The 25,236-nt window shown below is 40.6% G+C and overlaps 1 protein-coding gene across 1 annotated transcript in view; it reads right to left on the bottom strand.

Annotated features, from left to right (window-relative positions):
* The window catches only part of LOC113091600 (microtubule-actin cross-linking factor 1-like), a 156,899-nt gene that overhangs the window by 26,000 nt on the left and 105,663 nt on the right, over nt 1-25,236 (bottom strand). The window contains 10 exon segments of the mRNA XM_026257176.1: nt 16,850-17,350; nt 18,187-19,161; nt 19,163-19,182; nt 19,377-19,884; nt 20,282-20,481; nt 20,724-20,853; nt 21,036-21,274; nt 22,157-22,219; nt 23,030-23,141; nt 23,224-23,380. Of these exon segments, the coding sequence (XP_026112961.1) occupies nt 16,850-17,350; nt 18,187-19,161; nt 19,163-19,182; nt 19,377-19,884; nt 20,282-20,481; nt 20,724-20,853; nt 21,036-21,274; nt 22,157-22,219; nt 23,030-23,141; nt 23,224-23,380 (2,905 nt within the window).

A 25,236-nucleotide genomic window follows, 5' to 3' on the forward strand; every position in this document is an offset into this window, starting at 1 on the left:
TTTCTGATATGTCACAAAAACAAGAGCACACACACACACACGACTGACCGCTTCAAATGTATCTCTCCAGCACACTCTTGTTTCTTTTTTCACTAAACTTTAAAAGCTTTTGTTTCTCACTCAAACCCCCACAGATTACTTTTAGCTACTGGCAGTACTCCATCCTACCACCAAACCACAACATCACCACCAGTGGAGTCTCCTGTTTTTCTCTCTTCAGTTTAAACCACAACTCCATACTGCCCAAGCGGGTATGCCCTCATTTGACTAAAGAAAATATTATAATAGCTGGCTAGGAGTTAAGCAGCAAATCCCCCAGACAACGCGCTGATTTTTGCTGAACCTTGTTCTGTATCTGAAAGCATCAAGAGAAATTATTCTCATGCATTTTTTGCTAAAGGCAAGATAAAATCAATCAGACTAAATTATAGTACCAGTCAAAGATTTGGACACACCCAAATGAATTTATGGTTCTGATTATCTCAAAGGACTTTTGAGAAATCTTTAGTTGAGTTTTTTTTAATGAATGACTTGGAATACAACAGTTTTTATATGATTTAATGGAAACTTCAAGAGATATATTTTTAAATGTTCGACAAATAGAGCATAGACATGGAATTTCCTCGTCAAAGCATAATACTCAAAGCATACAATAAGAAATTTAAGGCTATAAATGTCTAAAAATAGCAAATCACAAATAAAATTCTTGTCTTGAGGGATAAGTAGAGAACATCTTAGATGTAAAATTTATGAACATCCCAGGAAATCCCAGGAATGATTTTTTTTTTTTAAATCAATGAAAACATTGCCGTTAGCAAATTTCTTGTTATATAGAAACTTCCCAAAACTCTCTCTCCCTTCCTCCTCTGCCTGTCTTTTTCTTTTACCTCCTGTGTTTTTCCGGCCTCGCAGTTCTTTGTTTTAACCTCTGCTTCCTTTTCAAAGGTCTTCAGATGACTTCATTTACAAGGATATAATTCACATGTTTCCATCAATAAATACTGAGCAAATCAGGTTAAAAATGTAGTCAATGAGTTCACAGCATATGCTTTGTTATGGCTGTCGTTGTGCCAACCGGGTTGCAGGGTTTGTCAAGGTCTTTTGTGTGTAACAGCCTTTTATCACAGGTGTTTCCCGCACACTGTCTTTCACTGCCATCATTATCCAAACAATCAAATGTACCCACTGTTACCATACGCCAGGGGTAACCAACCCTGCTCCTGGCGATCAACTGTCCTACAAAGTTTAGTTCCAACCCTAATCAAACACATCTGCCTTTAATTTTCAAGTGATCCCGAAGACCTTAATTAGTTGCTTCAAGTGTGTTTGATTAGGATTGGAGCTGAACTTTGCAGGACAGTTGATCGCCAGGAGCAGCAGTGTTGGTTACCCCCGCCATATGCCATAAATTCAGTGCTCTCTCCCTCTCTGACTGCTCTTCCTTTCCACTGGGTGTATTAGTTGGTGGGTCGGTTTACCTGACCATCTCTAAAATAATACTCTGGACATACTCAAAATTGAGTGTGGGTTCTAGATGTTATGTCAGACGTTTCTTCTGACTACTCTTATTGCTCATGCAGCTCTTATTTTGAGTACTACCAGGTGTTCTGCTATAAAGACTCTGTTCATACATGACCAGGCTGTAGCAAAAACCTTCTAACTTTACCCTCGGAATCAGCCTCCATTGCAAGTCTGCGACAGCCCGTAACTGAGAGCTGTTCCAAAAGATTACAAAAGATCTTTCCCAAGGTCTTGTGCATTAGGAGAGCGAGAGTCTGGGCCTGCACTGATAGAACTGACATGTCCTTATCATCTATTTATATTTCCAACAACTTTATACAGTGTTTGTGTGTTACTGGCAAATGTGGCTTCTCTCACAGAGGCTGATGTTTATTTCTCACTTCCTTATCTTAATTGCAGTACCATCAGACTGCAGCTGGGAAGAAAGGAGGGGGATTTGAAGTGAGAAGAGATTTTAAGTTTGTTTGGCACTGAATGACAGCCAGCTCTCAAATCCATCATTTTGTTCTCCTCTTTTACTTTTTCTATCCCAACTTTTAGTTTGGGATAAATATCATTTGCTAGCTGATCCTGTTCAGTCCCTCAGTTGCTATAATCCTCTCTACATAAATCCAGCCTGGCAGGGTTTCTGCATCTGATTGCATCTGAAGGGATAGGGAGTTTTGTGAGTGACCATGCAGAAACGCAGATTTGGCCAATGCAGATGGTCAAATGAGATGTGAATGACCAGTCAGACTGATAGGGACAGTAATGCAATAACTATCCAGTGAGCTTAAGAACTAACAGGCAGTCTTTCGGACACCCGCCACTGTCACTGTGAAAAAGAGCAGGCCCCGGCCTCGTCATGGCAGCTGAGAGAGAATGTCAAGCGCACACTCACATAATGTCAAGAAATCTAACATGTATTTACAAAAAACATTCCTGTCTGTTTTTTGACTCCTGAATCTCTTTCAAACACACCCACAGTGTTCTCACTTAGACAAAGCAGTGCTCAAACAGGCTACAAAGCAAGCACATGCAAATGTGTGCACAAACCCATTTGCCTATAACCAAACACACAAACATTCACTAGGCTTTGACTACTTTGGAGTAAGCATGTTTTTTTATATTGATATTATTAAGACCTTGGAAATTATTTTCAGTTTTGTTCAAGATAATTAAAATCAACAGATTTTTGAAAATGTATTTTTCTACAAAATACGTTGCTCCATTATTATTATTTTTTTTTGCAATCATACACTGGGAGTAGTGAAAACATAATTACCTTAAAATGTACATTTAGCCCTGTTGTACCCTATTATAAAACTAGGACAATATTTACTGCAGCATTAAACTACATTATTTCTCTGACAGAGCACCACAGTGGACAGCAACCACAAACCTTTGTGAGGTACAAAGATCTTCAGGAAAAACCCTCAAGGACAACATTAGTAGACTTCACAGGGATATTGGTGAGGTGATTTTAAATAATTGTATCTCAAAATATTTCAGGTCGAAGAGCACTTAAAAAAAGATGTGGACCACCTAACATCTCAAATCTGAGTGGAAATCACCAACTATTACCAACCAAATTTAAACCGCGAGCTAGAAGGTAGAAGTGAGAAGGTTGGTCTAAATCACCTTTTACTTTGATGAATAACTGACAGAAACATGATCACAATTAAATATTAATGCAATCAGCTCAATTCACAGTTAAGAGTTGATTATTCAGAGACTAATTTAATTTTGGTGCTTTTGTCATTTACAATTATTTTATTTATTTTAATAAAATGTAAATATTTAAACAGACAACCAACCCTCGGAACACAGTTTAAGAATCACTGTTGTTAAGTATTTTTGGGGCATCAAAAGGGTCAGAGTTACCTTTGCACTAACCACCTTAATAAACTTGAAAAAAATATATAAATCCTTTTTACCTTTGTGTCCAAATCAAGGTCATGTTTTTCTGGTGAGCTTTGTTCCACAGGACTTGCTTCAAATGTGTCCTCACAGTCATTGTCATGTGATTCCACACATTCTTGAGGGCTTGGCTCATTCTTGTCCTCATTAAAAAGACCATGTAAAAGTCCTGGATCTAGATGCTCCCACTGGTCTCTCTGTTGGTGCACAGGGTCTAAGCCTGATCCATCTGAGTCCCATTCACTATCCCCAGTCACTGATCCAAGTACAAAATCAACACCAGATCGGGTCTCCTCTGACTCAGAGTCCAAATCATGACAGTCTTCACAAGCAGAGCCCCCATCAGACACAAGTCGCTCAGGGGCTGCCAGGTAAACAAAACTATCGGAGGAGAGAAATGCCCCTTCCTCTGGCTCAGGGCAGCATTTTGGGAGGGGGCTCGGAGAGGCTGATTCCACTAATGGAGATGAGGGACAATCCTGAGGATACTGAGGTAGTACAGCCACAGCTAAATAAACAAAACTGTCTGTTGCAACAAAAGCATCAGCATCTTTACTGTCAAGTCCTGCTGTTCTCGAGTCGTGTTTAGTGGTCAAAAGGGGCAGGGGGGAAGGTGGAGCAGATTCAATACTGATATTAGGAGATTCTAACTGGGGGTATGAAGCGATTGATTTTGGCGTACTTGTAGTTCCCTGAACAGCTTCTGTTACTCCCCACTGATGTGATGATATCTCCTCTTGGACAAATGCTTCCATGGAGACTGAAATCTCTTTTTTTTTCTCTGATTTTGAAGCTCCCTCTTGGTCGAAGGTCATTTCCATAGTTACTTGAGCAGGCTCAGAGAAAACTGCATCCTCATGAGAGACCGTCTCATAGTGACTGCTTCTAACTTCCCTTTCTGCCTCATGTTCCAAGACAGAGCACTCTGGGGACTGGTGAATACTGTCCCCGATGTCCACCCCTTCTAAATCACTCATACAGATGCCAAGATTCACATTACATTCAGCATCTGTATTCAAATTCTCTAAAGGGAAAAGTCCATGCTGTAAGGAGATATGAATGTCAGATGTCTCATCTTGTTTCATTACCTCCCCATCCTCTTGCTGTTCGTGACCTGATGACGCCCCACTGCCTAAATCTGAATCACTCTCTGGTTGCTCATAATTCACAGTTTGAATAGCATCGGATGCCACAGTCCCATCTTGGTGTGAGATTTGAATGCCACTCGATTCAGAATCAAAAACATCTGCATCAGCTATGTATGAAGTATAATCATCATGATCATGATTATTACTCTCACTATAACAGGGAAGACAACTTTGCAGCTGGTCTGGGCTTTGGTCAATAACTTCAACCGAAAAACAGCTTTGTTTATTTTCTGTTGAATTTTGATTAATTTGTGTTGCACATGGATCAATCGGATCTGTGTGTTCTACATGATCTGTGACATCATGTGTTGACATCACAGCACAGTGTTCATCATACAGCTGTTTGATGTCACATTCATGTTTGGCATCAACTTGATCCATTTTCACCACAAACAGGTTGTCAAAGGTATCCAAGTATTCTGAAGCATGAAAAAGATCCCTCTGCTTAGAAACAGTTGTTTTGTCTGTGTCCTCTTCTAAACACTGTCTTTCCAGCTCAAGAAAGAGTTCATCTGAACCCGCCTCTGAGCTGGGGCAGGGGGAAGCACTGGGGGCCTCTGAGCCTCCAAATCCTACAGGTGGTGTCAAAAGGGGCCAGTGGCCTGAGGATGCAAGTTGTTGGGTCTCCCAGCCCTGTAACTGCGATTCCTCCTGTTCTACCTCCCAAGATATACAACTTGTTTCACTGCTCTCCAGTTTCAACAATGTTTGCCAGTTTCTCTCCTCCATTTCCATTCTCTGCTCCTCTTCTTTTTTTTCTTGCTCTCTATCAATCTCATTCTCTTCCTCTAACTCTTCCAAGATTCTCCGTTCATCTTCTTCAAAGCAAATTTCTGAGGCTGTCTTCTCTCGTAGCCCACCAGTTGGTGAAAGCCAGCCCAATAAACCATCCTCACCACCTTCTTGACTGATACAAGGAGACAGGGGCAAACCCCCATAATTAAGTCCTTCTCCTTCTTGCAGGAAAGGTGATGGAGGATCCAACAGGTACAAAGACTCCTCATCACTTTCCTCACCAAGTACAGGGGGCAGTGGGGGCAGGATAGAAAGAACCCTCCCATGCCCCAATGACCTTTTATTACCCCTCATACTACGGGGCCAGGTACGGGCTTTAGTGGGGGGACAAAATACTGGTTTTGGGGGTATTAGTGGAGTGGTGTCTTGGTCATGTTCCAGTAGGGGTGAGTCATGCTCATTATCAGAGGTTTTAGCTGCAGTAGTATCCCAGTTTTGTGGTGGTTCTTCGGAGACACTTCTAACACACATTGGGGCTTGAGACTGTTTGCCTCTTTTTCTCTCAGCCTTAGAGATACTAGGACGAGGTTGTGGAGAGTCTGACTGAGTAAAAGTAGTAGTCTCTGAGGGTGGTTGTTCTTTTGAGGGAGAAGACAGAGCAGTAGCAGGTTTGTGAGAATGCAGTTGGAGGGGCTGTTTTTTTTTTACTGGATGAGGAAGATGGGAAGGAATAGGGCTAACAGTGGGAGTGAAAGACGGAGAGCTGGAGACAGGTGGAGTTTGAGGACCTCCAGATGAGGCAGTGGAGGGTGAGAAAGGTGGTGCCAATGGTGCCGATGATGTAGAAGCTAGAGATGAGGCTAGTAAAGACGGTCCAGGATGGAAAGGAGAGACTGGGCTTCCAGACCCAGACAGACGTTTCTCTCCACTCTCTCCAGGTGAATGCTCTAGACGTTCTGCAAACTCAGGGTAAGTAGGGGGCATGAAAGCTTTCCAAGAGCGCCGATTTGGATTGTCCTTCTTGTCACCGCCCTGGTGCCACCTTTTGGTCACAACAGCTGCCCCAACGGCAGCTGAATTTGATGTAGGAATGACCACTGCAGAGCCGACTCCTCCAACAGGTGACATAATCTGAGGGTCACCGGTGAGTTTCAGAGCATCAAAAATAACTCTTTCATCCAGCTTTTTCAGACCTGCATCTGTGGGACCTCCCCGTGCAACAAATATTCCACCTATGTCAGCTCCCAATGTCCCATTGCTGGAGAGTGTACTCCCCTCACCGCCCCCTGAGCCCAGAGTGCTGCGAGAAGGCTGGCTGAGCTTTGAGCCTTGATCAATCTGCTCATTGATGCGCATAGTATCATAAATTGAGCGCTGGGGTACATAGCAGTCCTCAATGTATGCCTCCTCATCATCACCCTTCCCAAGACACCTGGGGTTCTGCCGCAAGCAGTCCGGGCGGCTCAAAGGTTTTCCCATCCCAAACCACAGCGCCCTTAAGGGGCTGAGATGGGATGGTTACTATTCCACAAACAAAGCCTGCTGTGAGTAATAGTGAGGTTCTGAACTACTTCGATAATTCACCCATGAGTCCTGTAATAAAGACATACATGGTCATGCACCGAATTCTCAGTATACAATGTGTTATGATGTTTAACATCCAACATAAATATCCAAATAAGTAAAGGTACGAGCCCTCGATTCAGAACTACATGTCGTCATCTGCATGTGCAGTGCTGATATGCATTAGAAATGTCTCTTTTGCACAGATAAACTTTTGAAGTAACATATTAAATATAAAAAAAAAATACAAAAGGACTGGTAAGTGTCGGAGTCAGATGTGCAAAATCCATAACAGGATAATAACATCCCTTATGGACAATATTCCTTTGTTTCCTTTAAGAGTTCTAAATTCTCAAAACAAGAGCAAAATCCAAAATCCTTTCCTTCCTTAGTGCTGCTTCCTCTTGACTCTCCTTCCTGCTGCAACAACAGAAAAAACTCAAAGCGGGGCTTCAGCTACTTTCACCAGCTTCAAGAGCACCAGCCAAAGCTGTATGAGGCTCCTTTTAAGGTGAGAAGTCCACACTACACAAAATTGAGTTCAGCAAAAAAAAACAAAAAGTGCCAGCCAGGAGATTTTGTCTCTCATCTCCCTTTTTCTTCTAAGTATCTAATGTAATAGTGATAAATCCTTGGAAGTATTTCCAAAAACAAGGCATCTTAAAAAAAAAAAAAACAACAAAAGAAAAACTAAACTAAATTTACTTGATAACACTAAATATATTTTAAAGAAAAACTAATAAAAACCGTGAGGAACTCACGTTTCTGACAATCCTACCAGTGCTCCAGCCATGTATCCTTTATACATTTCTGCTTCTTCTTTTTAATACTATAATGAAGCATTAATAGAGCATGTCAAGAAGAGAAGCCATCTGTGTCTGAAATACCTCATCCTCCTCTGTTATCTAGTCCTCTTCAGCAAACGGTGCACAAGGGATTGAAATCAATAAAATCCAACACTCTTTGTGACTTGTTCATTGCATATTTAAAGTAAAAAAAGATGTTCTTCGAAAACGTGAAAAAAATACAAATTTCTTTGGGCAATACTTTCATCCAGAGCTTGGAAAAAAATCCAAGGGTCCAAAAGGCTTCTGTGTCCAGGAGGGTTGAGGGTATGGAGATCCTATGAAGAGGGTACAGCCTGGGAGAGAGTGGAGAGTCAGGGGACAGTATCCAGAAGGCAGAGACCCAGACAGAGCTTCATTCCAAGTGCTGCCTTGCACTTCAGGCACTGTGATTTCCAGACAATCCCCGGACACACATATTCCAAACACAAGGGCTCAGCTCGGCTCCACGCAAGCTTCTTTCTCTTCTTTTCTCTGATTTCTTCTTGTGCAGAATATCTTTCCCGTACACGCTTTTCTCTGCATCTGTTTAGAGGCCAGTACACTGCTAAAATGGTTTGCAGCTGCTATAAAAATCTCCCAGTCTTCCTCTCTCGTTCACTCCCCCTTTCTCTCACACACACTCTCGCCTTGTTTTTTTTTTCTCTTGCTCCCACTCCCTCCTTTCTCTCTCACTGTTTTTGTTTGAATCCAGCTCTGTTTGTTCTGTTTCCTGCTATAGCATTAAAACACAGGAAGTGGTCCAATCATACTGGTTTCCCCTTCTAAAAAAAAATGAGAAAAGGCTACAGGAGTGAGCCCAAGATAAAGTGAGTGGGAGGAGGGGCCATGGAGTCAGTGGGAGTGACCAATACAGGGATCTGACGTGTTTCAGCAGAATCACTGGATAACGCATGCATCTTATCGCATACTAAGCACTATATAAACCATCTTTGCAAATTAAAAAAAGTAATGGAGAGGCTACAAGCTTTCACTAAAAGTTTTCTTCAATCATCTGTACAGTAAGCTTTCAGTAAGTCAACTGTGTAACTGATACAGCTCGTTTTCACTTTGCTGTAATATAAACCTGAATCATCTGGTATAAACACGAACTCAAAAAAAGAGCCCATGCCTGAGGCAAAACACAAACTCAAGATTACAATAGACAGACAGACAGGAAAAGTGAGAGTGAAAATGATAACTAAAGTGGGAGTGGCCATGCTGAAAGAGGAGGGAGCTTGTGTGAGGGAATAAAAAAAAAAATAATGGCTGGCTTTCTTTACCCCCTCAAATAAACTGATATACGTGGAAGTAAAAATCCCCTGCACACATTCCCTCTGACTGTTCTGTCCCCTCCCTCCCTTTTTCAGATGGGCCCTCTGTAAAAGCAAAACAATACAGGAGGACAAACAAAAGTCTGCCATACTCAAACACCCCACTTGTGCATTCCCGTCTGCTACACTTCTGTAACACAATCCTATCAAGATAGACCTGAAGGGGGTTGGGGGGGGGGCCTCCGATGAGGGGCTTTAGGATAACGCAACATGAAAATGAATGAACATTCCACTTAGAAGTGTCCACCAACCCAGACCAACATGAAACAGGAATACAAGGTGTGAGCATTTAATATTATTATGTGCATATTGTGCTAAGCACTTCAGTTTTACTGCAGATCACAATCTGTTTATCCTTCTATCACAGTTCACTCTTCTTGGCATTCAAACCCATATGGTTTTCTTTAGTGAAACATAAAAGGAGTAATTTTGAAGAATGTTTTTTTCCAGGCTCTTTTTCATGCAATTACATTTCAAAAAGGATGGAAACACACCAAGGAAAAAGGCCAATGCAACTGAAGTGCTATGTTTTGAACCTTCTGAAGTTATATCTTAGCTTTGTACGACAAACAAACTGACACATTAGACAATTCTAGTTCTGTTATGAACTTTCATGAACTTGCTAATATAACTTTTTTTTTTACTCACACAATGCAATCATATGACCTCAGAAGATGTGGAATATAGCTCAAAAGTCCCTGCTGAAAGGCTTCAGTAACCATTCATTGTGATTGCAAAGAAAATATTCCTTTGTGCTTCGTGGCAGAAAGTAAGTCATATGGGTTTGGGATTTCAATAAGGGTCAGTAAATAATGACGGTAAGTTTTGAACTATTTCATCTCTCTGTTCCAGCAGTGAATAAACACTGAACTCTTGTCTGCCCATTCTTCCTAGCACTCAGTCCGAGAAGCACAAATGCATACAGAAAAATGCACACACACTCGCATCAAAAGGGGGAGGGGTTTGTTTGTCCTCAGTGATCTAACTGTTTCTGAACCACCACGCTCCCCGTGGCCTGCATGTCAAGCAAGCTAAATACTCTGTCTTTCTTATAAACTCTTTCCCCCTCTGTGTCACTTGAGTTGCAGCTGTCATGGCCGCTTCCAACACACACCTCTGCAGAGACAAAAGAGGTTTGTTGTCCATTTTGCTGGTGCTTGTGCACTCTCCCTCAACCCACATCAAACTAGAATTCAGTTAGCTGTATTACTTGTCTAATTTAAAACCGGACACATGTGCATCCCAGACACAACTAGAAGATAAACTGTAATACCAAATTCATTTGTACAAAACACACAACCAAAACAATGATTACACATGTATAACTTATCCAAACCTCATCTTATCATTACACTTCCTTATACCAACTGAATTCATGGCTGCGTGACTGGTGCATCCCCCACTCTACTTTTCCTCATTCTTTCAGTAACTGGTCATTTGGCCGTTTGTCACGCCTGGTTAAAGAGTCACAGTCTTGACTCAGACAGGAAGAGGGAGGGGTTCAGAGCCCCCAAAATCCCATAAAGAGACTCTGTTGTTGAAACCGAACTGACTGGCATAGGTAAAGTGCTGATAGTGCTTTGTGTCTTGTGCTAAAACGGCCCCCATTTAAAGACTGGCAGTCACTCAGCAAAACAAGCACGAGGCCCGAGAACATTATTGACTTTTTGTTGCCTCAGCAGAACACCTGTTGATATCGTTTTTTTTCTTTTTTCTTTGTTGCTTGCCCACTCCTCCTTTCTCTCCCTGCCTGACTGCACTTAAAGTAAAAGGTACTGAAAGCCTCATCTGTTTGTTTCGGTTGTTCACCTACCCACCCTCTTCTCTTGTTCCCTTTGTCACACTGGTTACTAGGTAGCATGTCTCTCATTTTCTCTGTCTTTATCTCAGCAGTAGATTTATAATTAACCACCAGGCTTTACCTGAATGAGTCAATGGTTGCATTGTTCTCTCACCACCAGCGACACAAAGACATATGGAGCATAGACAGAAATACAAACACCTTTCCTAAGAATGAGAGAGGAGTCTGATCTTGCCACAAAATTAAAGCAATAAAATAAGTTTTGAACACATTTACAACAATCACTTTTAGTTTCACATTTAGTTAATATTTTTATATTATTAAAACTATTTATTATTCTTTTTTTTTTTTTTTAAGTAAAATTAAATAAAATAACATACCCAGTCATTACACTGATTATTATCTTAGCAATGATTACCAAATGTCAGTGGGGTCAGCCTATTTACATTGAGTTCCTATTTATTTCTGTTGCGAGCTAACAGAGAAGAACTGGAAAGGAAAGTGGGCTTTTCTATGGAATGCCACAGTAATGCACAACAGCTGAACAGCTAGAGAGAGCATGACATAACAAACATGTGCACATACACTCGAATGCCAGTGTGTGATGGACAGAACCGGGTCAATTAAGTCATCAGTATAACCATGTTATCCTAAATTAATCAAACCTTTAGTGCAAAAAAATTAAATAAACTGAACATGAGCAGACTGACCAAACCATTACATTCACAGAACTTTCACTCTGAGGTTGAAGATGTTCCACAGAAACTCTGCAGAAACATGAATAATGCTACACTGACATCAGAGGTCACGGAATTGGAAAGAAAAAGCTAAAAAGCTGTATGAGGCTACAAAAGACATATCATCATCACAATCACAGACTGTAGCAAAGTTTGAAATACTGTTATCTAACTACACACAACTCAAAGTTCGATAGGATCTCTGGGTCGACAGAATATCCCAAAAGTGTCTAAGTATACATCATGGTATTATCTGTTGCAATTATGCATTTTTTCCCCCTGAGGTAAACTTATAATGTTACTACATTAGGATTGGCTGAAATACGAAGTAAGTAGCTTATTACACGTGGAGCCGTCTCAAAAACTTTCCAAATGTTTTTACTATTACAGCTGTTGAGATTAATCATGAAAAGTGATGATTAAGCATTATATTTAGATCTACTCCAGTCGCATGAAAGGATCATTGTAGCCGATGACAGATTGTTGACTCACGAATGCTTTCATCACAACTTACAGTGTAAACACTATGTAAATAATACATTCATTGTGCAGTGTAGACTTGAGTAATTGATAATAAACTCACGCTGTGTGACTGACAGCTCCAGGAATTATAAATAAAGGGAGTGTTCTTTGATCGCTTTCTGTATAGAATTTAATCACAGTTTAAATAACAGATTATTTTCCCGTTACTCAGAGAAACAATGTGTAGTTGACTATTTAGTCACTCGCTTCATTTACTGAAGCTTAAACAGCTAGGAATTATTTTGAAACACACAATGATCACATATCACAAATCATTGATCACAGATTAGGCATTAGAAGGAACACTTACATGTTTTGGTATTACTGTCGGATCTTTTTTTTTACAGTCTGTGGTCGGATCCGTACTGTACAGAAAAAGTTCATTTTTTCTATAAGTCTGCACTGAAAATGTGATTGACTTACCAAAGAATTCACAGTGAAATGTACTTAATGAACAAATAATGTTTTTAGACATCCTCATAGTTGAAAATAAATAAACACTTTACTAGTATTAGGAAGGTGATGTTATTATTTAGGCCATGGCTCCAATATTGCTTTTTCCTTTTTTTCTCATCTCACTAATGCTCCAGTGGGCGGGGCCAACGACATGATGATGTAGAAGTAGGCATTGATCTGATTCTGCAGAGGTGGGCTTTCGTTGCACTATTACGTCATAATGTGACAAAACCTGAAACAAGTCATTTTCTGATCTTGTGGACTAACAAGCAAGTTTCGTGCTCTGACACTTACAGGACGTTTTTACAGTACAATGGTCTCTTACACGTCAAAAAAAAATCAAGGGAAATTTGATTCCTCAATTCATGAGATATGCAAATTTATATATATATATAAAAAAATATATTTAATTTTTATTTGGGAGTTCTTTTCTTCTTTATGAGATTAACCATGTTAATATACAGTGCTTGTTAATATTGCAAGAACTTTGCATTACCATGCAATGGTAATAAATCAATTCTTCCAGGAAAATAATCAGTGCTAATCTGCTTCACGTGATTGTGAGGCCACAAGATTGATGACGTTAGAGGGAAACCCCTAAGGTTTGGGTGGGGGTAGGGCAGGTCACGGCATAGTCTGCCCAGTTGTTATTGTGGAGGAAAGCTGTGATCACAAACCACGTAAAAAGAAGTCAGTAAAAATAGACAAAGTGAGGGAGGGATGGAAAGAGTAAAGGGAGTGAAGATATAAGTGAGGGTGACATGATATAAATCAAGATATAAGTGAGGGTGAGGACAGCATGGACAACCTGATGTGATTTAGAAGCCATTCTCTCCTCAAAACAGCCCTGCTAAGGAATTCCCAGTTGGACAGGGGGCCCTCGTTTTACTCCAGTCTAGCACTTCATCCCGCCCTGCCGGCTCAAGCCTCAGCTGCTCTGGGACCGGGCGACATGGGAACGTGCAAGGATACATAAGGGACAGGAATTTAAGGGAGAGGGTGTAACCACTCCCTGCTTATGTGAACGTGTGTGAGTGTGTTCGCAGGGTCCAGGGTTGGGAGACAGCTGGGATGCCGGACGCTCCACACGGACTGGAATTAGAAACATTCTCACACATGGACCTGCGGGCACACTCCCACAACATACAAACACACCTTCTGTGTCTACATATCATCCTATAGCTCACGCCAACCTGCTGCTAAATATGAGAACATATCCACCAGACAGGAAGCACCAGACCACACCGGCAAGACATTTCACACTGAATTTTCCGTGTTTCTCTCCAGCCGATTTCCACGACATCTCAATACGCTCATTGTTGAGAAGCTAAACAATGATACTGACGAATCTGACACCTTCTCTTAATACCCCATGCCCCCCGCAGCAGCCCCGACGAAGCTTACACAACAACACAAAAAACGTCTCAGACACACACACACACACAGGCTCACCCTCCCCTCTCCACCCCTTTGAGCAATGACATCATTTGGATTTGGTGTCTTTGAAATGGAGTCTGGCTTGCGTGGGGCGAGGCGAAAGTGAGAGCAGACTATTTTGTGGCAGACGAATGGGCTGCTCTAAAATTTAGCTTACAATGTTTCATTACAATGTGGCAGATGAAAGGAGAGAAATGGGGCAGAGAGGATGGGAAAATGACAAATGCTGGCAGCCAAATTGGACGAATACCAAAGATATCTTTCAGACGTCATTTTATTTGTCTTTCTCTCTACTTCCCCTTTGTAATGAATGAGATCCCATTCCCCAGATTCCTAAAAATAACCAAAATAATGCAAATACATTCAGTGGTGTTCAAAAGTCCACTTGTGAAAAATTATTTTTCAAATGTTATAGTTGTTTTTTTTCCTGTTACAAATTATATTCAGGCAGTATAACATTAACATAAGCATTTAAATGAAAAATTTACATTATTTTCTGAATGTCTCCGTATTTTTCTTTAATGAAAATAAAATGTATATTTATATTTTTAAAATATATTTTTTAAAATTTTAACTGACACTAATATTTATTTGTATAAAAAGTTAAACAAATAATTAACTTATATTGTTTTGCTTTTAGTGTTATAGCTCACACTGCATCTTGTATTGTCTTCATGAGTTAGACGTATGTGGTTGTCTTCGTTTCAAGGCCTTCAAGGTTACAAGGACAATATTAAGAAGTAATTTTCCATTGCCTTTGTTTGCAATACCAGTTGCTATGCATGTCACACAAAGTCAGAATAAGTATTTATAAAGACACAACTAAGCATCTGCTGCTCATTATTATTTTTAAAGTGATATTTCCCAATGGACATAGAAATCTACTATACCTGGAAAAAACTGGGATTTTATAAAAGTTTATCCCATCAATGGACTTTTAAAGCATATTGTACTAAATATGCTTATATTTTTGTCCTGTTTTGACTTAATACTTAAACCCTAATTCACCCCTGTACTGATTAGACATGCACGTGAGCGGAGTGAAGGTTTGAGACAAGCAAGTGGGTAGACAGGGAGTAGAACAGCAGAAATATTCAAAAATGGAAAAAAGCATGAGGAAAAGACAAAAGAATTTCCTCAGTCATCCAAGACTCTACAATTCATGAAGACAGATCAAGGACACTTCATTCATAAAACATTTAACCAATGACAGACCAATATACTGCCCATAATACATATGTGGGTATGCATAATTCATATCTGAGCACTGATCAATAACTCTGCCTGCTTGGCTGATTAAAACTGACCAATCACCAATCACTACACTACAGTTCAAAAGGTTGGGGTCAGAAAGATTTGTTTTTTTAATGTTCAAAAAGGCTGAAGGCTTATTAGAACAAAATAATGTAAAACATTAATATTGTGAAATATACTTCAAAATGTCATGTAAGTGGCATGTATGTCCTGCGATGGTAAAGCTGAATTTTCAGCATTATTCCTCCAGTCTTAAGTGTCACATGATCCTTCAGAAATCATACTCATATACTCACTGCTCAAGAAACATTTCTTATTTATTATCAGTGTTGAATATTGATTAATATGCTTCAATTGTTGCTTAATATTTTTGTGTAATGAAAACACTCGGATGATTCGTATGAAATGGATGAATTTCCTCGCAGGAAATTAAAACATCTCTGAAGAACTCAAATCAGTGACTAATTACACCCTTCCAAATTCCAAGAACTTTGAAAGCACTAACTGTTTATTGCCATTTAAAATCTTTAAATGTTAGTTAAAGCTCACCGGACTAGCTCAATACCACTCAAAGTCTTTTAAACTAGTCATTCTGTTGTTGCTGAGCAATCAAACATGGCGGAGGAAGGAATGATTCAGTCTCAGCAAGGCATATTTTGTACAGCACTGATTCACTCTCCTGCTCCTGGAGGTCTCTGACGCCCACAACATCCGTCATTTTCCTCAGCTCTACTCCTTCCCACTTCCACCTACACCTCTTCATTCTCACACTCTCCTTTCTTTCGCCACCCTCAAGAGACATGAGTAAGTGAGATACAGACATTTCATCAGACGGTCAGGGGAGGAAAGGTGAACTCAAGCTGCCCACTCTGAAGAGTTAAGAGCTGACATGTCTCTCCTTATTCTCTTGCCACCATCATAGAAAACATGATGAGAAGAAAACAGCAAGAACATGTTGGTAAAGAAGGATAAAATTAAGGGCGAGAGCCTTCATCCTGCAGTAATACACAAAAGTATATAATATCTTTTAAACATGCATACTCTAAAGGGCTGTATAACTGACCAAAATGAAATCTAAACTGAAATCATGCTACGGCTTATTTGTTATTATCCAGTCACAAAGGTTGTGATTTAATTATATGAACAGTAAGAATGTGTCCCCTCTGTTGCTCAAGCAGCTCATGAGCTGGTGTTTTCAGTGTCTCAGAGCTGTTGGGTTTGCAGCAACAGTACTCCACATAAATTCCATCTCTGCAATGTGATGTGAGTTTGGGTTGCTTATGGTTTAATATTTGGAACATAATCCTGCATCATCTGCAAATCATTGTTCTTTGAATTCAGGGGAAGGCTGGTTCATTCAGGAACACGTCATACTTGGGTAAACCACATGCTGCACAACATAAGCTTTGCTAGACCTTGTTTAATATAGAAAAAAACAAGAAATAATCACCCTTGCCACATGAGCTCATGTTTAGGTAGGAGGGCTGAGCCCCTCTAAGGCTGAAACTTTAAAACCGCCAGTGCCACACAAACATTGTTAGCATACAGTGCTTAGCACAGAAAGCAATCTGATGCCGCAAATGATGGATGATATACAGATTTCTAAAACTTTTCCTACCTTGAATTCCTGCAGCTGCTGTTTGATGACCTCCACTTCTGTCCCCACGACGGCCTGTGTGTTCAGCACATCCTCTGCCCGTCCCAGCAACCCTTGTAGGTCAGCTAGACGGGCGTAGAACTCCTTCATTCGCTCTTCTGCGGCTTCTATGAGTGCCAGACGGTTCTGGCCCCGCTCTGCCAGCTTGCCTGCCTGTCTGCTTAGTGCTTCAGTCTCTCTCCTGAGGGCCAGAAGATCAGGAGAGCTTCCCTCTCTACGCAGCATAGTCGTGCATTCTCCACCATGACTCTCTAGCTCGGCACGGAGGGCACCCAGTCGACTCAGGAAGCCCCTAACAGCATCAGCCTGTGAGGCCAAGGAGTCAGTATCCCGTCCCACAGGACTAAGGCTGTCCAACTCGTCGTCCAAATCAGCCAGGCGGGAGAAAACATCCCGAACACGTGACTGGACTTCTCCCACACCTTGCAGCCGGGACTCCAAGGATAAGCAGCATTGCTCTGTCTGTGGGGGAAAGAGAAGGGACAAATGCTTACAGACAGTGTGGATGACTTGCAATCCCTTACTAAGTGATAGCTAACTTTAGCTCTTTATTTTTATCCTTAGAGGTTTATTCTAATACATTTCTTTCTGTCATGTAAATACTTTTAAGTAAAAGTACAATAAAAATGTGCTAAGTATATGTCTTTATGTTACCGTATTTTCCGGACTGTAAGTCACACCTTTTTTCATAGTTTGGCTGGTCCTGCGACTTATAGAGAGGTGCCACTCATTTATCAAAATTCATTTGACATGAACCGAGAGAAATGAACCAAGAGAAAACATTACCGTCTACAGCCTGCCAGAGGGCGCTATATGCTGCTCAGTGCTCCTGTAGCCTACACTGAAAACATAGAGCGCCCTCTCGCGGCTGTAGACAGTAAAGTTTTCTCTTGGTTCTAAATAAATGCGACTTGTAGTCCGGTGCGGCTTATATATGTTTTTTTCCTCGTCATGACGTATTATTGGACTGATGCGACTTCTACTCAGGTGCGACTTATAGTCCGAAAAATACGGTAAATTAAATGTTCAAAATGTACTGCACAGACATGAAGTAATGCACAAACTATTTTAATCTTAAATACTTTAGCGTTTGGCGACAAATCTTGAATACAAGCAATTAATAAAAATGAACAAGACAAATTTAGACCAACAGTCAGAAAAATATGGAGTCATATTTTCAGCAAACTCAACATGAGCGCAGACATAAAGTACAGATCAGGTTATATATATAACATCCCAACTACAGCCTCAGTCCTGGCACATTCCAGAGGCTCCTGATCATGTGCAGATTCTCTCACCTTCTCAGTAACGTCTTCAAACTCTTTTTCCGTATCACGAGCTTGCTGCAAAAGCCTCTGGCCACCGTCTTCGCCGGCCCTGGAGATCTCGGGCGCATCCTGCAGCAGCCCCTGAGCCAGATTTCGCAGGTACACCACCTGTGGCTGTACAGAGTTTAAGAGTTCTTGTTGGTTACGAAGCCGCTCCAGGCTTTTGTTGCTACAAGCTTGCGGCCCAAGCGCCTCCTGAACCTCGATCTGATGCCTGGCTGCCTCGAGTCTTCTCTCCACAGCCAGTCTCCCATCTTCAAACTCCTTCAGTCTGCTTCCCAGCTCCTCTAACTGACCCGTGCATCCCTGTAGTCGTTCAGAAAGACCATCTATCCTGCGATTAAGCTGGGCTTTTTCATCCATCACTTCCTCTTCACCAGTACAGCTCTGCTCCAGCAGCTGATCTGCTGCCTTGTTCAGAGAATCTAAGAGGCGGCAACGACGATCCAAGTCTAGGCTCAACTGTCTAGCCTTTTGCAAAGCCTCGTCTAAGGCGGAGGGATCCAGTGATGGGTGGATCTCTGCCTCCCTTTCCTCACATTCTGCAACCCAAGGTGCAAGCTCATTGCGATGTTGTTGGTACAGCTCAGCACGGGACAGTGTCTCTTTTATTCGACCGTGTTTATTCGAGGTTTGTTGGTTCATGCCCTCCCAGTCTTGCCTTATGGTGTTTAATCGCGTCTGTAGGGCTAATCGCTCATCTCCGGCAGGGAGGGATGCTAGCAAAGATGTCCCCTCAGCCTGGATGAGCTCATAGGATCCACGTTGTTGTGCTATGGCTCGCTGGAGATCCTCTTGTTGGGCCAAAAGTGTCTTTAGAGCTTTAGGTTGGCAAGGAAGGGCGTCAGAAACCCCAGCTGTGTGATTCCCAGCCTGCTCGTCCAACCAGCCACGGAGCTCGTCAAACATCTGCTGGAATTGCTGAGTGCTGGACAGGGCGGCCTGGCAGCTGGGACAAGCCATCAGCTGAAAGAGAGCAGTGAGGGGGACTGTAAATATTATGCACATGCTGCACGATACTGAAAAAAAAAACTGACATTGCATGAGTTTTTCTGTGATATACATTGTGAAATAACACAGGAATGTTTACCAGATGCTATTTTAAAGTTACAATACTAATATTTATGCCTTAATTTCTTTATTTGCAAACAGTTACTCACCTGCCCGTTCTTCTAAGTTTTTGAGTGGCCCGCTCACACTCTCCAATCTCTTGTGCAACTCGTCTCTGAGATATGGTTCAGCCACAATTGTGCTGAGCTCCAAACACAGCTGCTCAGCCTGGGCCAGTTGACCCCGTCTCTGTTCCAGCTCAGCACGGATCTCTCCAGTTTCCTGAAGCCTACGGCGCAGGGCTTCAGGCTGAGCGCTTAGAGAGGCCTGCGCATCCAGCCTCTCACCTAGATCAGCCACGCTCTGAGACAGCTCCCTGAGCAGGGCCAGGTAGCGCTCGCTGGTTCCCTGTGCCTGGTCGATCTGCTGTGAGCGGCCGGTGAGACGAGAGGTGAGGTCTTCCCACTGCTGTGAAATGTCTGCCAGCTCCTGCCTCACGTCCTCTAAGTCCTGTCCATCTCTAGAACCCTCGTCTCCAGTTGGGGAGAGGATTCCCTCCGCTGCCCGAGTCAGCTGATCAAACTGGGGTTGCCGAGTCTCAAACTCACGTAGCATGAACTGACGGGATAAAGAAAGAAAATGAAAGTGATTTTTTTTTTAAGCAGATGGGATTTGAGAACAAAACATTTAGTTTGATTTTTTTTTTTATGAAAATTTGAGGCATGATGTCAATTACCAATTTTTTTATTGTTCATAAAAACAAACAAATAAACAAAAAACTAAAAGAATTTACAGTCATGCACTTAAAAGAGAATAATATAAGCAACCATAGTTTTTAACAACTTATTTTATTATTGTAAAACATTTGCATGAACTATTTTATGAAATAACGTCACTGATCAATAATTTATTTGCCTTTTGAAGTCGGTTTAAAATGTTTTTAAAATGTATTTAATTATTAGTATTTAAAAAATATAGTATTTTATAGTTTTTAAAATGTATTTAATTCGTTTACCTGCACTTGCTGTTTCTGTGTGTTGAGCATGTTGGGGTCAATACTCAGTGGGCCTAATACACTCATCATCAGCTCTTTTTCTCGTAGCCATGGTCCCAGCTGACCGGCTGCTGTAGCAAAACTACCAAGTCTATCAGCACACACCTCCAGTTCAGTCTGCTTCTGTGCTGCCGTCTGATTGGCCTTCGTCCACCGTGAGTCTAAGAGAAAGAGCAATATTTAGAACAAATATCACAAGGACCAATCCTGATGCTTCAGAAACGATGACACTCAAATATTAAACAGATAAATAATTATTTTCAGCATTCCATTTCCTGTTCCCAACTCTCACCTTGTGACTAGTAAAAAATGAATAATAATGGATTATTATGTGGTTGTTACAGTTATTTGCTATAGGGACAAAGTCCTATAAATGGAAATGCATCTAAAACACTTGACTGACCTATGTCTTCAAGCTGACGTTTCCATGTCTCAGCTTCAGGAGAGTCTGGATTATCTGTTATCAGCTGCTTGAGAATGTTCTTCAGATCCTCCACTTTCCCAGAATGCTCGGCAAGTTCAGTAAGCAAAACCTGGAAACATATACCTGACTGTGAGCTGTCTGTCACAATGATTGCTAGCCTACTGATTTACACTCCTTTAGAGAACTATGGGATAACACTGCAGGAATGAAAACAGATTTGCCGGATTACTGTGGGGGCCTGTAGTTTTAAACCACTTGTTCAAAAAATATTAAATTCTCTCAAAATGATACCTTAGTTTCTTGGGCTTGAGCACGCGCCACCTCTGGCCGAGAAGGTGAGGCGGTCTGTCCTTGTGCCAGGCTCTGTTCACGGGGGCTCAGCCACTGGATGAGTGCCTCAGAGCCCTGCCTGGCCTTCTGCCGCAGGTCAAGAGAGGCCTCTTGCCTACCCTTCCTTTCCTTCAGGTCACTGCCCAGCTGCTCATACTTGCAGTTCACATCTGCCACTGCCACCTGGATCTCAGTCAAGTCTGAGGGTAAGAGTGAAGGAATGTTGATGTAAGTAAAATCAGAGCAGGCCAACGACAAGGCCACATAGTTAGAAAACTGGATCACATTTGTGCTATTCTTCATGCAATGAGAATTATAATTTTTTTTTTTTTTTAACAAACTGGACTAAAATCCATTCAGTTGTGAAGAACAACATATGGAGTTCTGCACATGATATGTGGAACATAGCATTGATTGTGGTCACAAATTAAGAATTTGCTCCACAATTTATTAATTTGTAGATGTTTTAGTAACATTCAACTTTGTTTCATTGATTAACTGCCTTGTTTAAGGTAAATCATGGCCACATTGTACTAATTTGTTCCATTGTTTTCATTTATTTTTTTTTACCTAAAAAAGGGAAAAAATTAGTAAGCTGCAAGAACAAATTCTTAAATCCATGAACACAATATATATGCCATGTGTGAGGCTCCATAGAAAAAAAACCCTCCAAACCACAAAAATATTCATTATTTCTGACATTACATTAGCAGTTTTGTTGATGCACTACAATGGGAAACAATATATTGGATATTGACTACAATGACTAGAGAAACTGTTTACTTTGCACCAGATTTAGGTGCACCATCAGCATGAAAGAAAGCCTAAATGATTGAACAAATTGGTCATATGCACAAAGACAGATGACACCGATCTGCACATACTCTTAAAGCAAACTAACAGAACAGGACAAGATGCAATGCAAAGAAAAATATGGAGAGTGAGTGAAAGGGGGATGAAGAAGAGAGATGAGGAGTTATCCATGAGAGGGGAAGAACAGATAGAAATGACTAAAATGGGAAAAGCCTCCAGTGATGTGGATGCTGCGCAGCTCACTAGCTAAAGGTGTGGAGGAAGCTCACCTTTACAGGTGTGAATGCCATTAACACTGTTTGGGCTGGTAGCACCATTGAGCTGGGAAACACCTGGGAGAAAGACACACAGACACACGTAATTCACAGGCATGCTGGAGCAGCACATACACACAAGCAGCTAGACAAACTCAACACAGAGGATTTAGATACAGAGACACATATACAAACATAGTGTGCTCAAAACTAGTAGTTTGGAAGGTGATCGATGCTTAAAATGTTCCTGTAGCTCAATTGGTAGAGCACTGCTTTATCAAGCGCATGGTTGCGGGTTCTATTCCCCGGGAACACATGATATGTAAAAATTGATAGCCTGAATGCACTGTAAGTCGCTTTAGATAAAAGCGTCTGCTACATGCATAAATTTAGTTTAATTTAAAGGAATAGTTCACACAAAAACCCACCCTTATATCATTTTAAACTGGTTTAACTTTTTTCTTTTTGTTTCCATGGAGCACAAAAAAAAACCATTTAAGCAACATATGGATTACTCTTTTCCATGCAGTAATAATTGGGAAAGGATATAAAACACCATAAAAACTACAATTAAGAACATAAATCAAGCTTTTGTTCATACTTAGAGCAACTTATAGCCAGCTTTATATATATATATATATATACATATATACACACACACACACACATTTGAATTTGGTTTCCAATGAAAGAAAGAAAGAAAGGCTAAGTAGTTTTGATTATGAAGGTGTGGAATTTCATGACAGTTTTCATTTTTGAGTGAAATATCCTCTACAAGTGGTGATTTTGCGACCAAATATTTACTTGTGTCACAGTGGAAACACAAAGTACTAGCTACAGACAAAAAGTAGGATTGGCCCTGAACATCCACAATGATGATTTGCCTACCAGCCTTGTTCTTGGGGGATGTGATGTTAATAATCAAATTCTCAAGTTGAGAGCTGGTCTTGTTCAACTCCAGAACTTGGCTTCCTTGGGTCTCCCATTCTGTGAGTAGATCCTAGAAGTAATTCATAATTAATGACAGCTCCCCTAGCTCAAAACAGACACTGATGTCAGAACAGAGAGAACTACAGTCCTACTTTAAGCTGCTGTGCTCTTCTCTGCAGGCTTTCTGTGCTTAGATTGGGCTCTTTGGCAGGAAGTTGTTCTTGTGCTGCCTGCAGCCACCTGAGGAGGGAGCCAGAGCGAGAGCGGAACTCTGCCAGCTGCTGGACGCAGCTCTGGATGGAATCAAATCTGTGAAGGACACAGGAAAAAAGTTACATATCAACAAACCACTAATAAAAAGATTCGGTTTTGTTAATGTTAACACAACGCTGGTTCCAATGAGGCAACTGGCTCGATGTAAAATAAAACCACTTTTGTGAATATACTTCATCTTCTTTTTCAAACGTAGTATTCCTTCCTTAATTAAAAATATCCTTATGAGGAAAAAAATGAGCACTACGGAAGAGGATTAGGGTCAAGCAATAATACAAAAATAAAACCATCTCGAGATAAAAGTCGTAAAATTTAAAGAAACAAAAGTTGCGATAAAATATTGAGATTAAACTCATTAAATTGCGAGAATAAAGTCGTCATGTTTCAAAATGTGGAAAATAAACTCAAATTCTGAAAAAAAAAACCGTTACATTTCGAGAAAAAAAGTAAAGAATAAACACACTTGTGTCTCATTCATTTCATATCGTTGAACGCTGGAAATGAACGTCTTCAGTGGGGTGGGTTGGAGAGTAATGTATTGGGGAGTAACGACTGATACAATCGACTGGGTTAGAGTTCACCTTTTTCCAAACTCGCTTTTCTTCATCAAATAATCACATCTGAAAAAACTGGGAATCAATTGCTTAACGAGTGTTTAATAATAATAATAATAATAATAATAATAATAATAATAATAATAATAATAATAATGTATTAATCAGGTAGGTTTAGTGTTACTACAGTAAATACAAAATTATTCCTAACTGGACTGTTGTCAAACGGTTTCTCCTGGTTTCCGCGTCAGTGTTGTTGAGAATGGCAGAGTAGTTTCATTTGCCTTTAAACTAGTTTAAATCATTGTGACATCTGTGGTTTGTATGGGAGAGCTCAGCTTCAAACTCAGTCCTTCTCACAGCAATGTTCAGATCGAGACCTGTGAGTAAATGCATTAGTTCGGAGCTCATGCTGTGCTGTCTTTAGGAAAAGCTAATAACAGTAACGCTCTTCCGCTTTCGGTGCGCTAAAGAAATGACAGCACATATGAGTTATCAAATGGTTGTCACTCATCTTTTACAGATACATCTGGCCTAAAATTTTGAGCTGTCACCTTGTGCTAACATTGTGAAACTGCATGATTTGTAAAAAATGATTGGCGGGCCACATATAATAGCTTACATTTCAATAGACAACCTGCAGGCCATTTGAAATTCATCCAAGAGCCGTATTTGGCCTGCGGCCGGCCTTTGGACACCCCTGCCAATTGCTATTTACAGTGAAAATAGTTGTATGTACTATTTACACTTAGAGACAACAGCAGCATTTTAGATATGTGCTATTTAGACTAAGTGAAAATAGCCATTCTATTTATGTTACGTAAAAGTAGCTGATCTTTGCAATAAGTGTAAATAAATAGTAGCTAATTAGATGCTATTTAAAATTATAAATAGTGGCAGATACTACTTGGACATCAGTATTGTTGTACATTAACAGGATGCAATAATAACATCGATATTAATAACAATGATTTTATTTATTGAAATTAATAAAAAGATGCTGCCTTATTGGGACAACAAAGCCCTCCCTAGAGCCTACCCCTTATTAATACATTATTATTAACAATTTAACAAGTTAAATTACGGTCGTTAAATTAGCAAGTTAAATTAGCACACCTTAAAGAGCAGAAATTCTAAATCTAAACCATCACAAGAGAAAATCTCTTGTAAAAGGACACAACCAGACACCCTTGACCTCCTATTAATGTAAATACTGTATGCTATTATTTTAGGTCATGGTGATAGATCAGGACATTGTGTGCAATATTAAGCCAGACTCCACTCATGTGGACAGCATGCCTCTCGACCATTGTTAGCAGCAGTTAGGGTCAGAAGTCA

This window comes from Carassius auratus, unplaced genomic scaffold, assembly GCF_003368295.1.
Source record: "Carassius auratus strain Wakin unplaced genomic scaffold, ASM336829v1 scaf_tig00214237, whole genome shotgun sequence".
In the NCBI taxonomy this organism is placed as follows: Eukaryota; Metazoa; Chordata; class Actinopteri; order Cypriniformes; family Cyprinidae; genus Carassius; species Carassius auratus.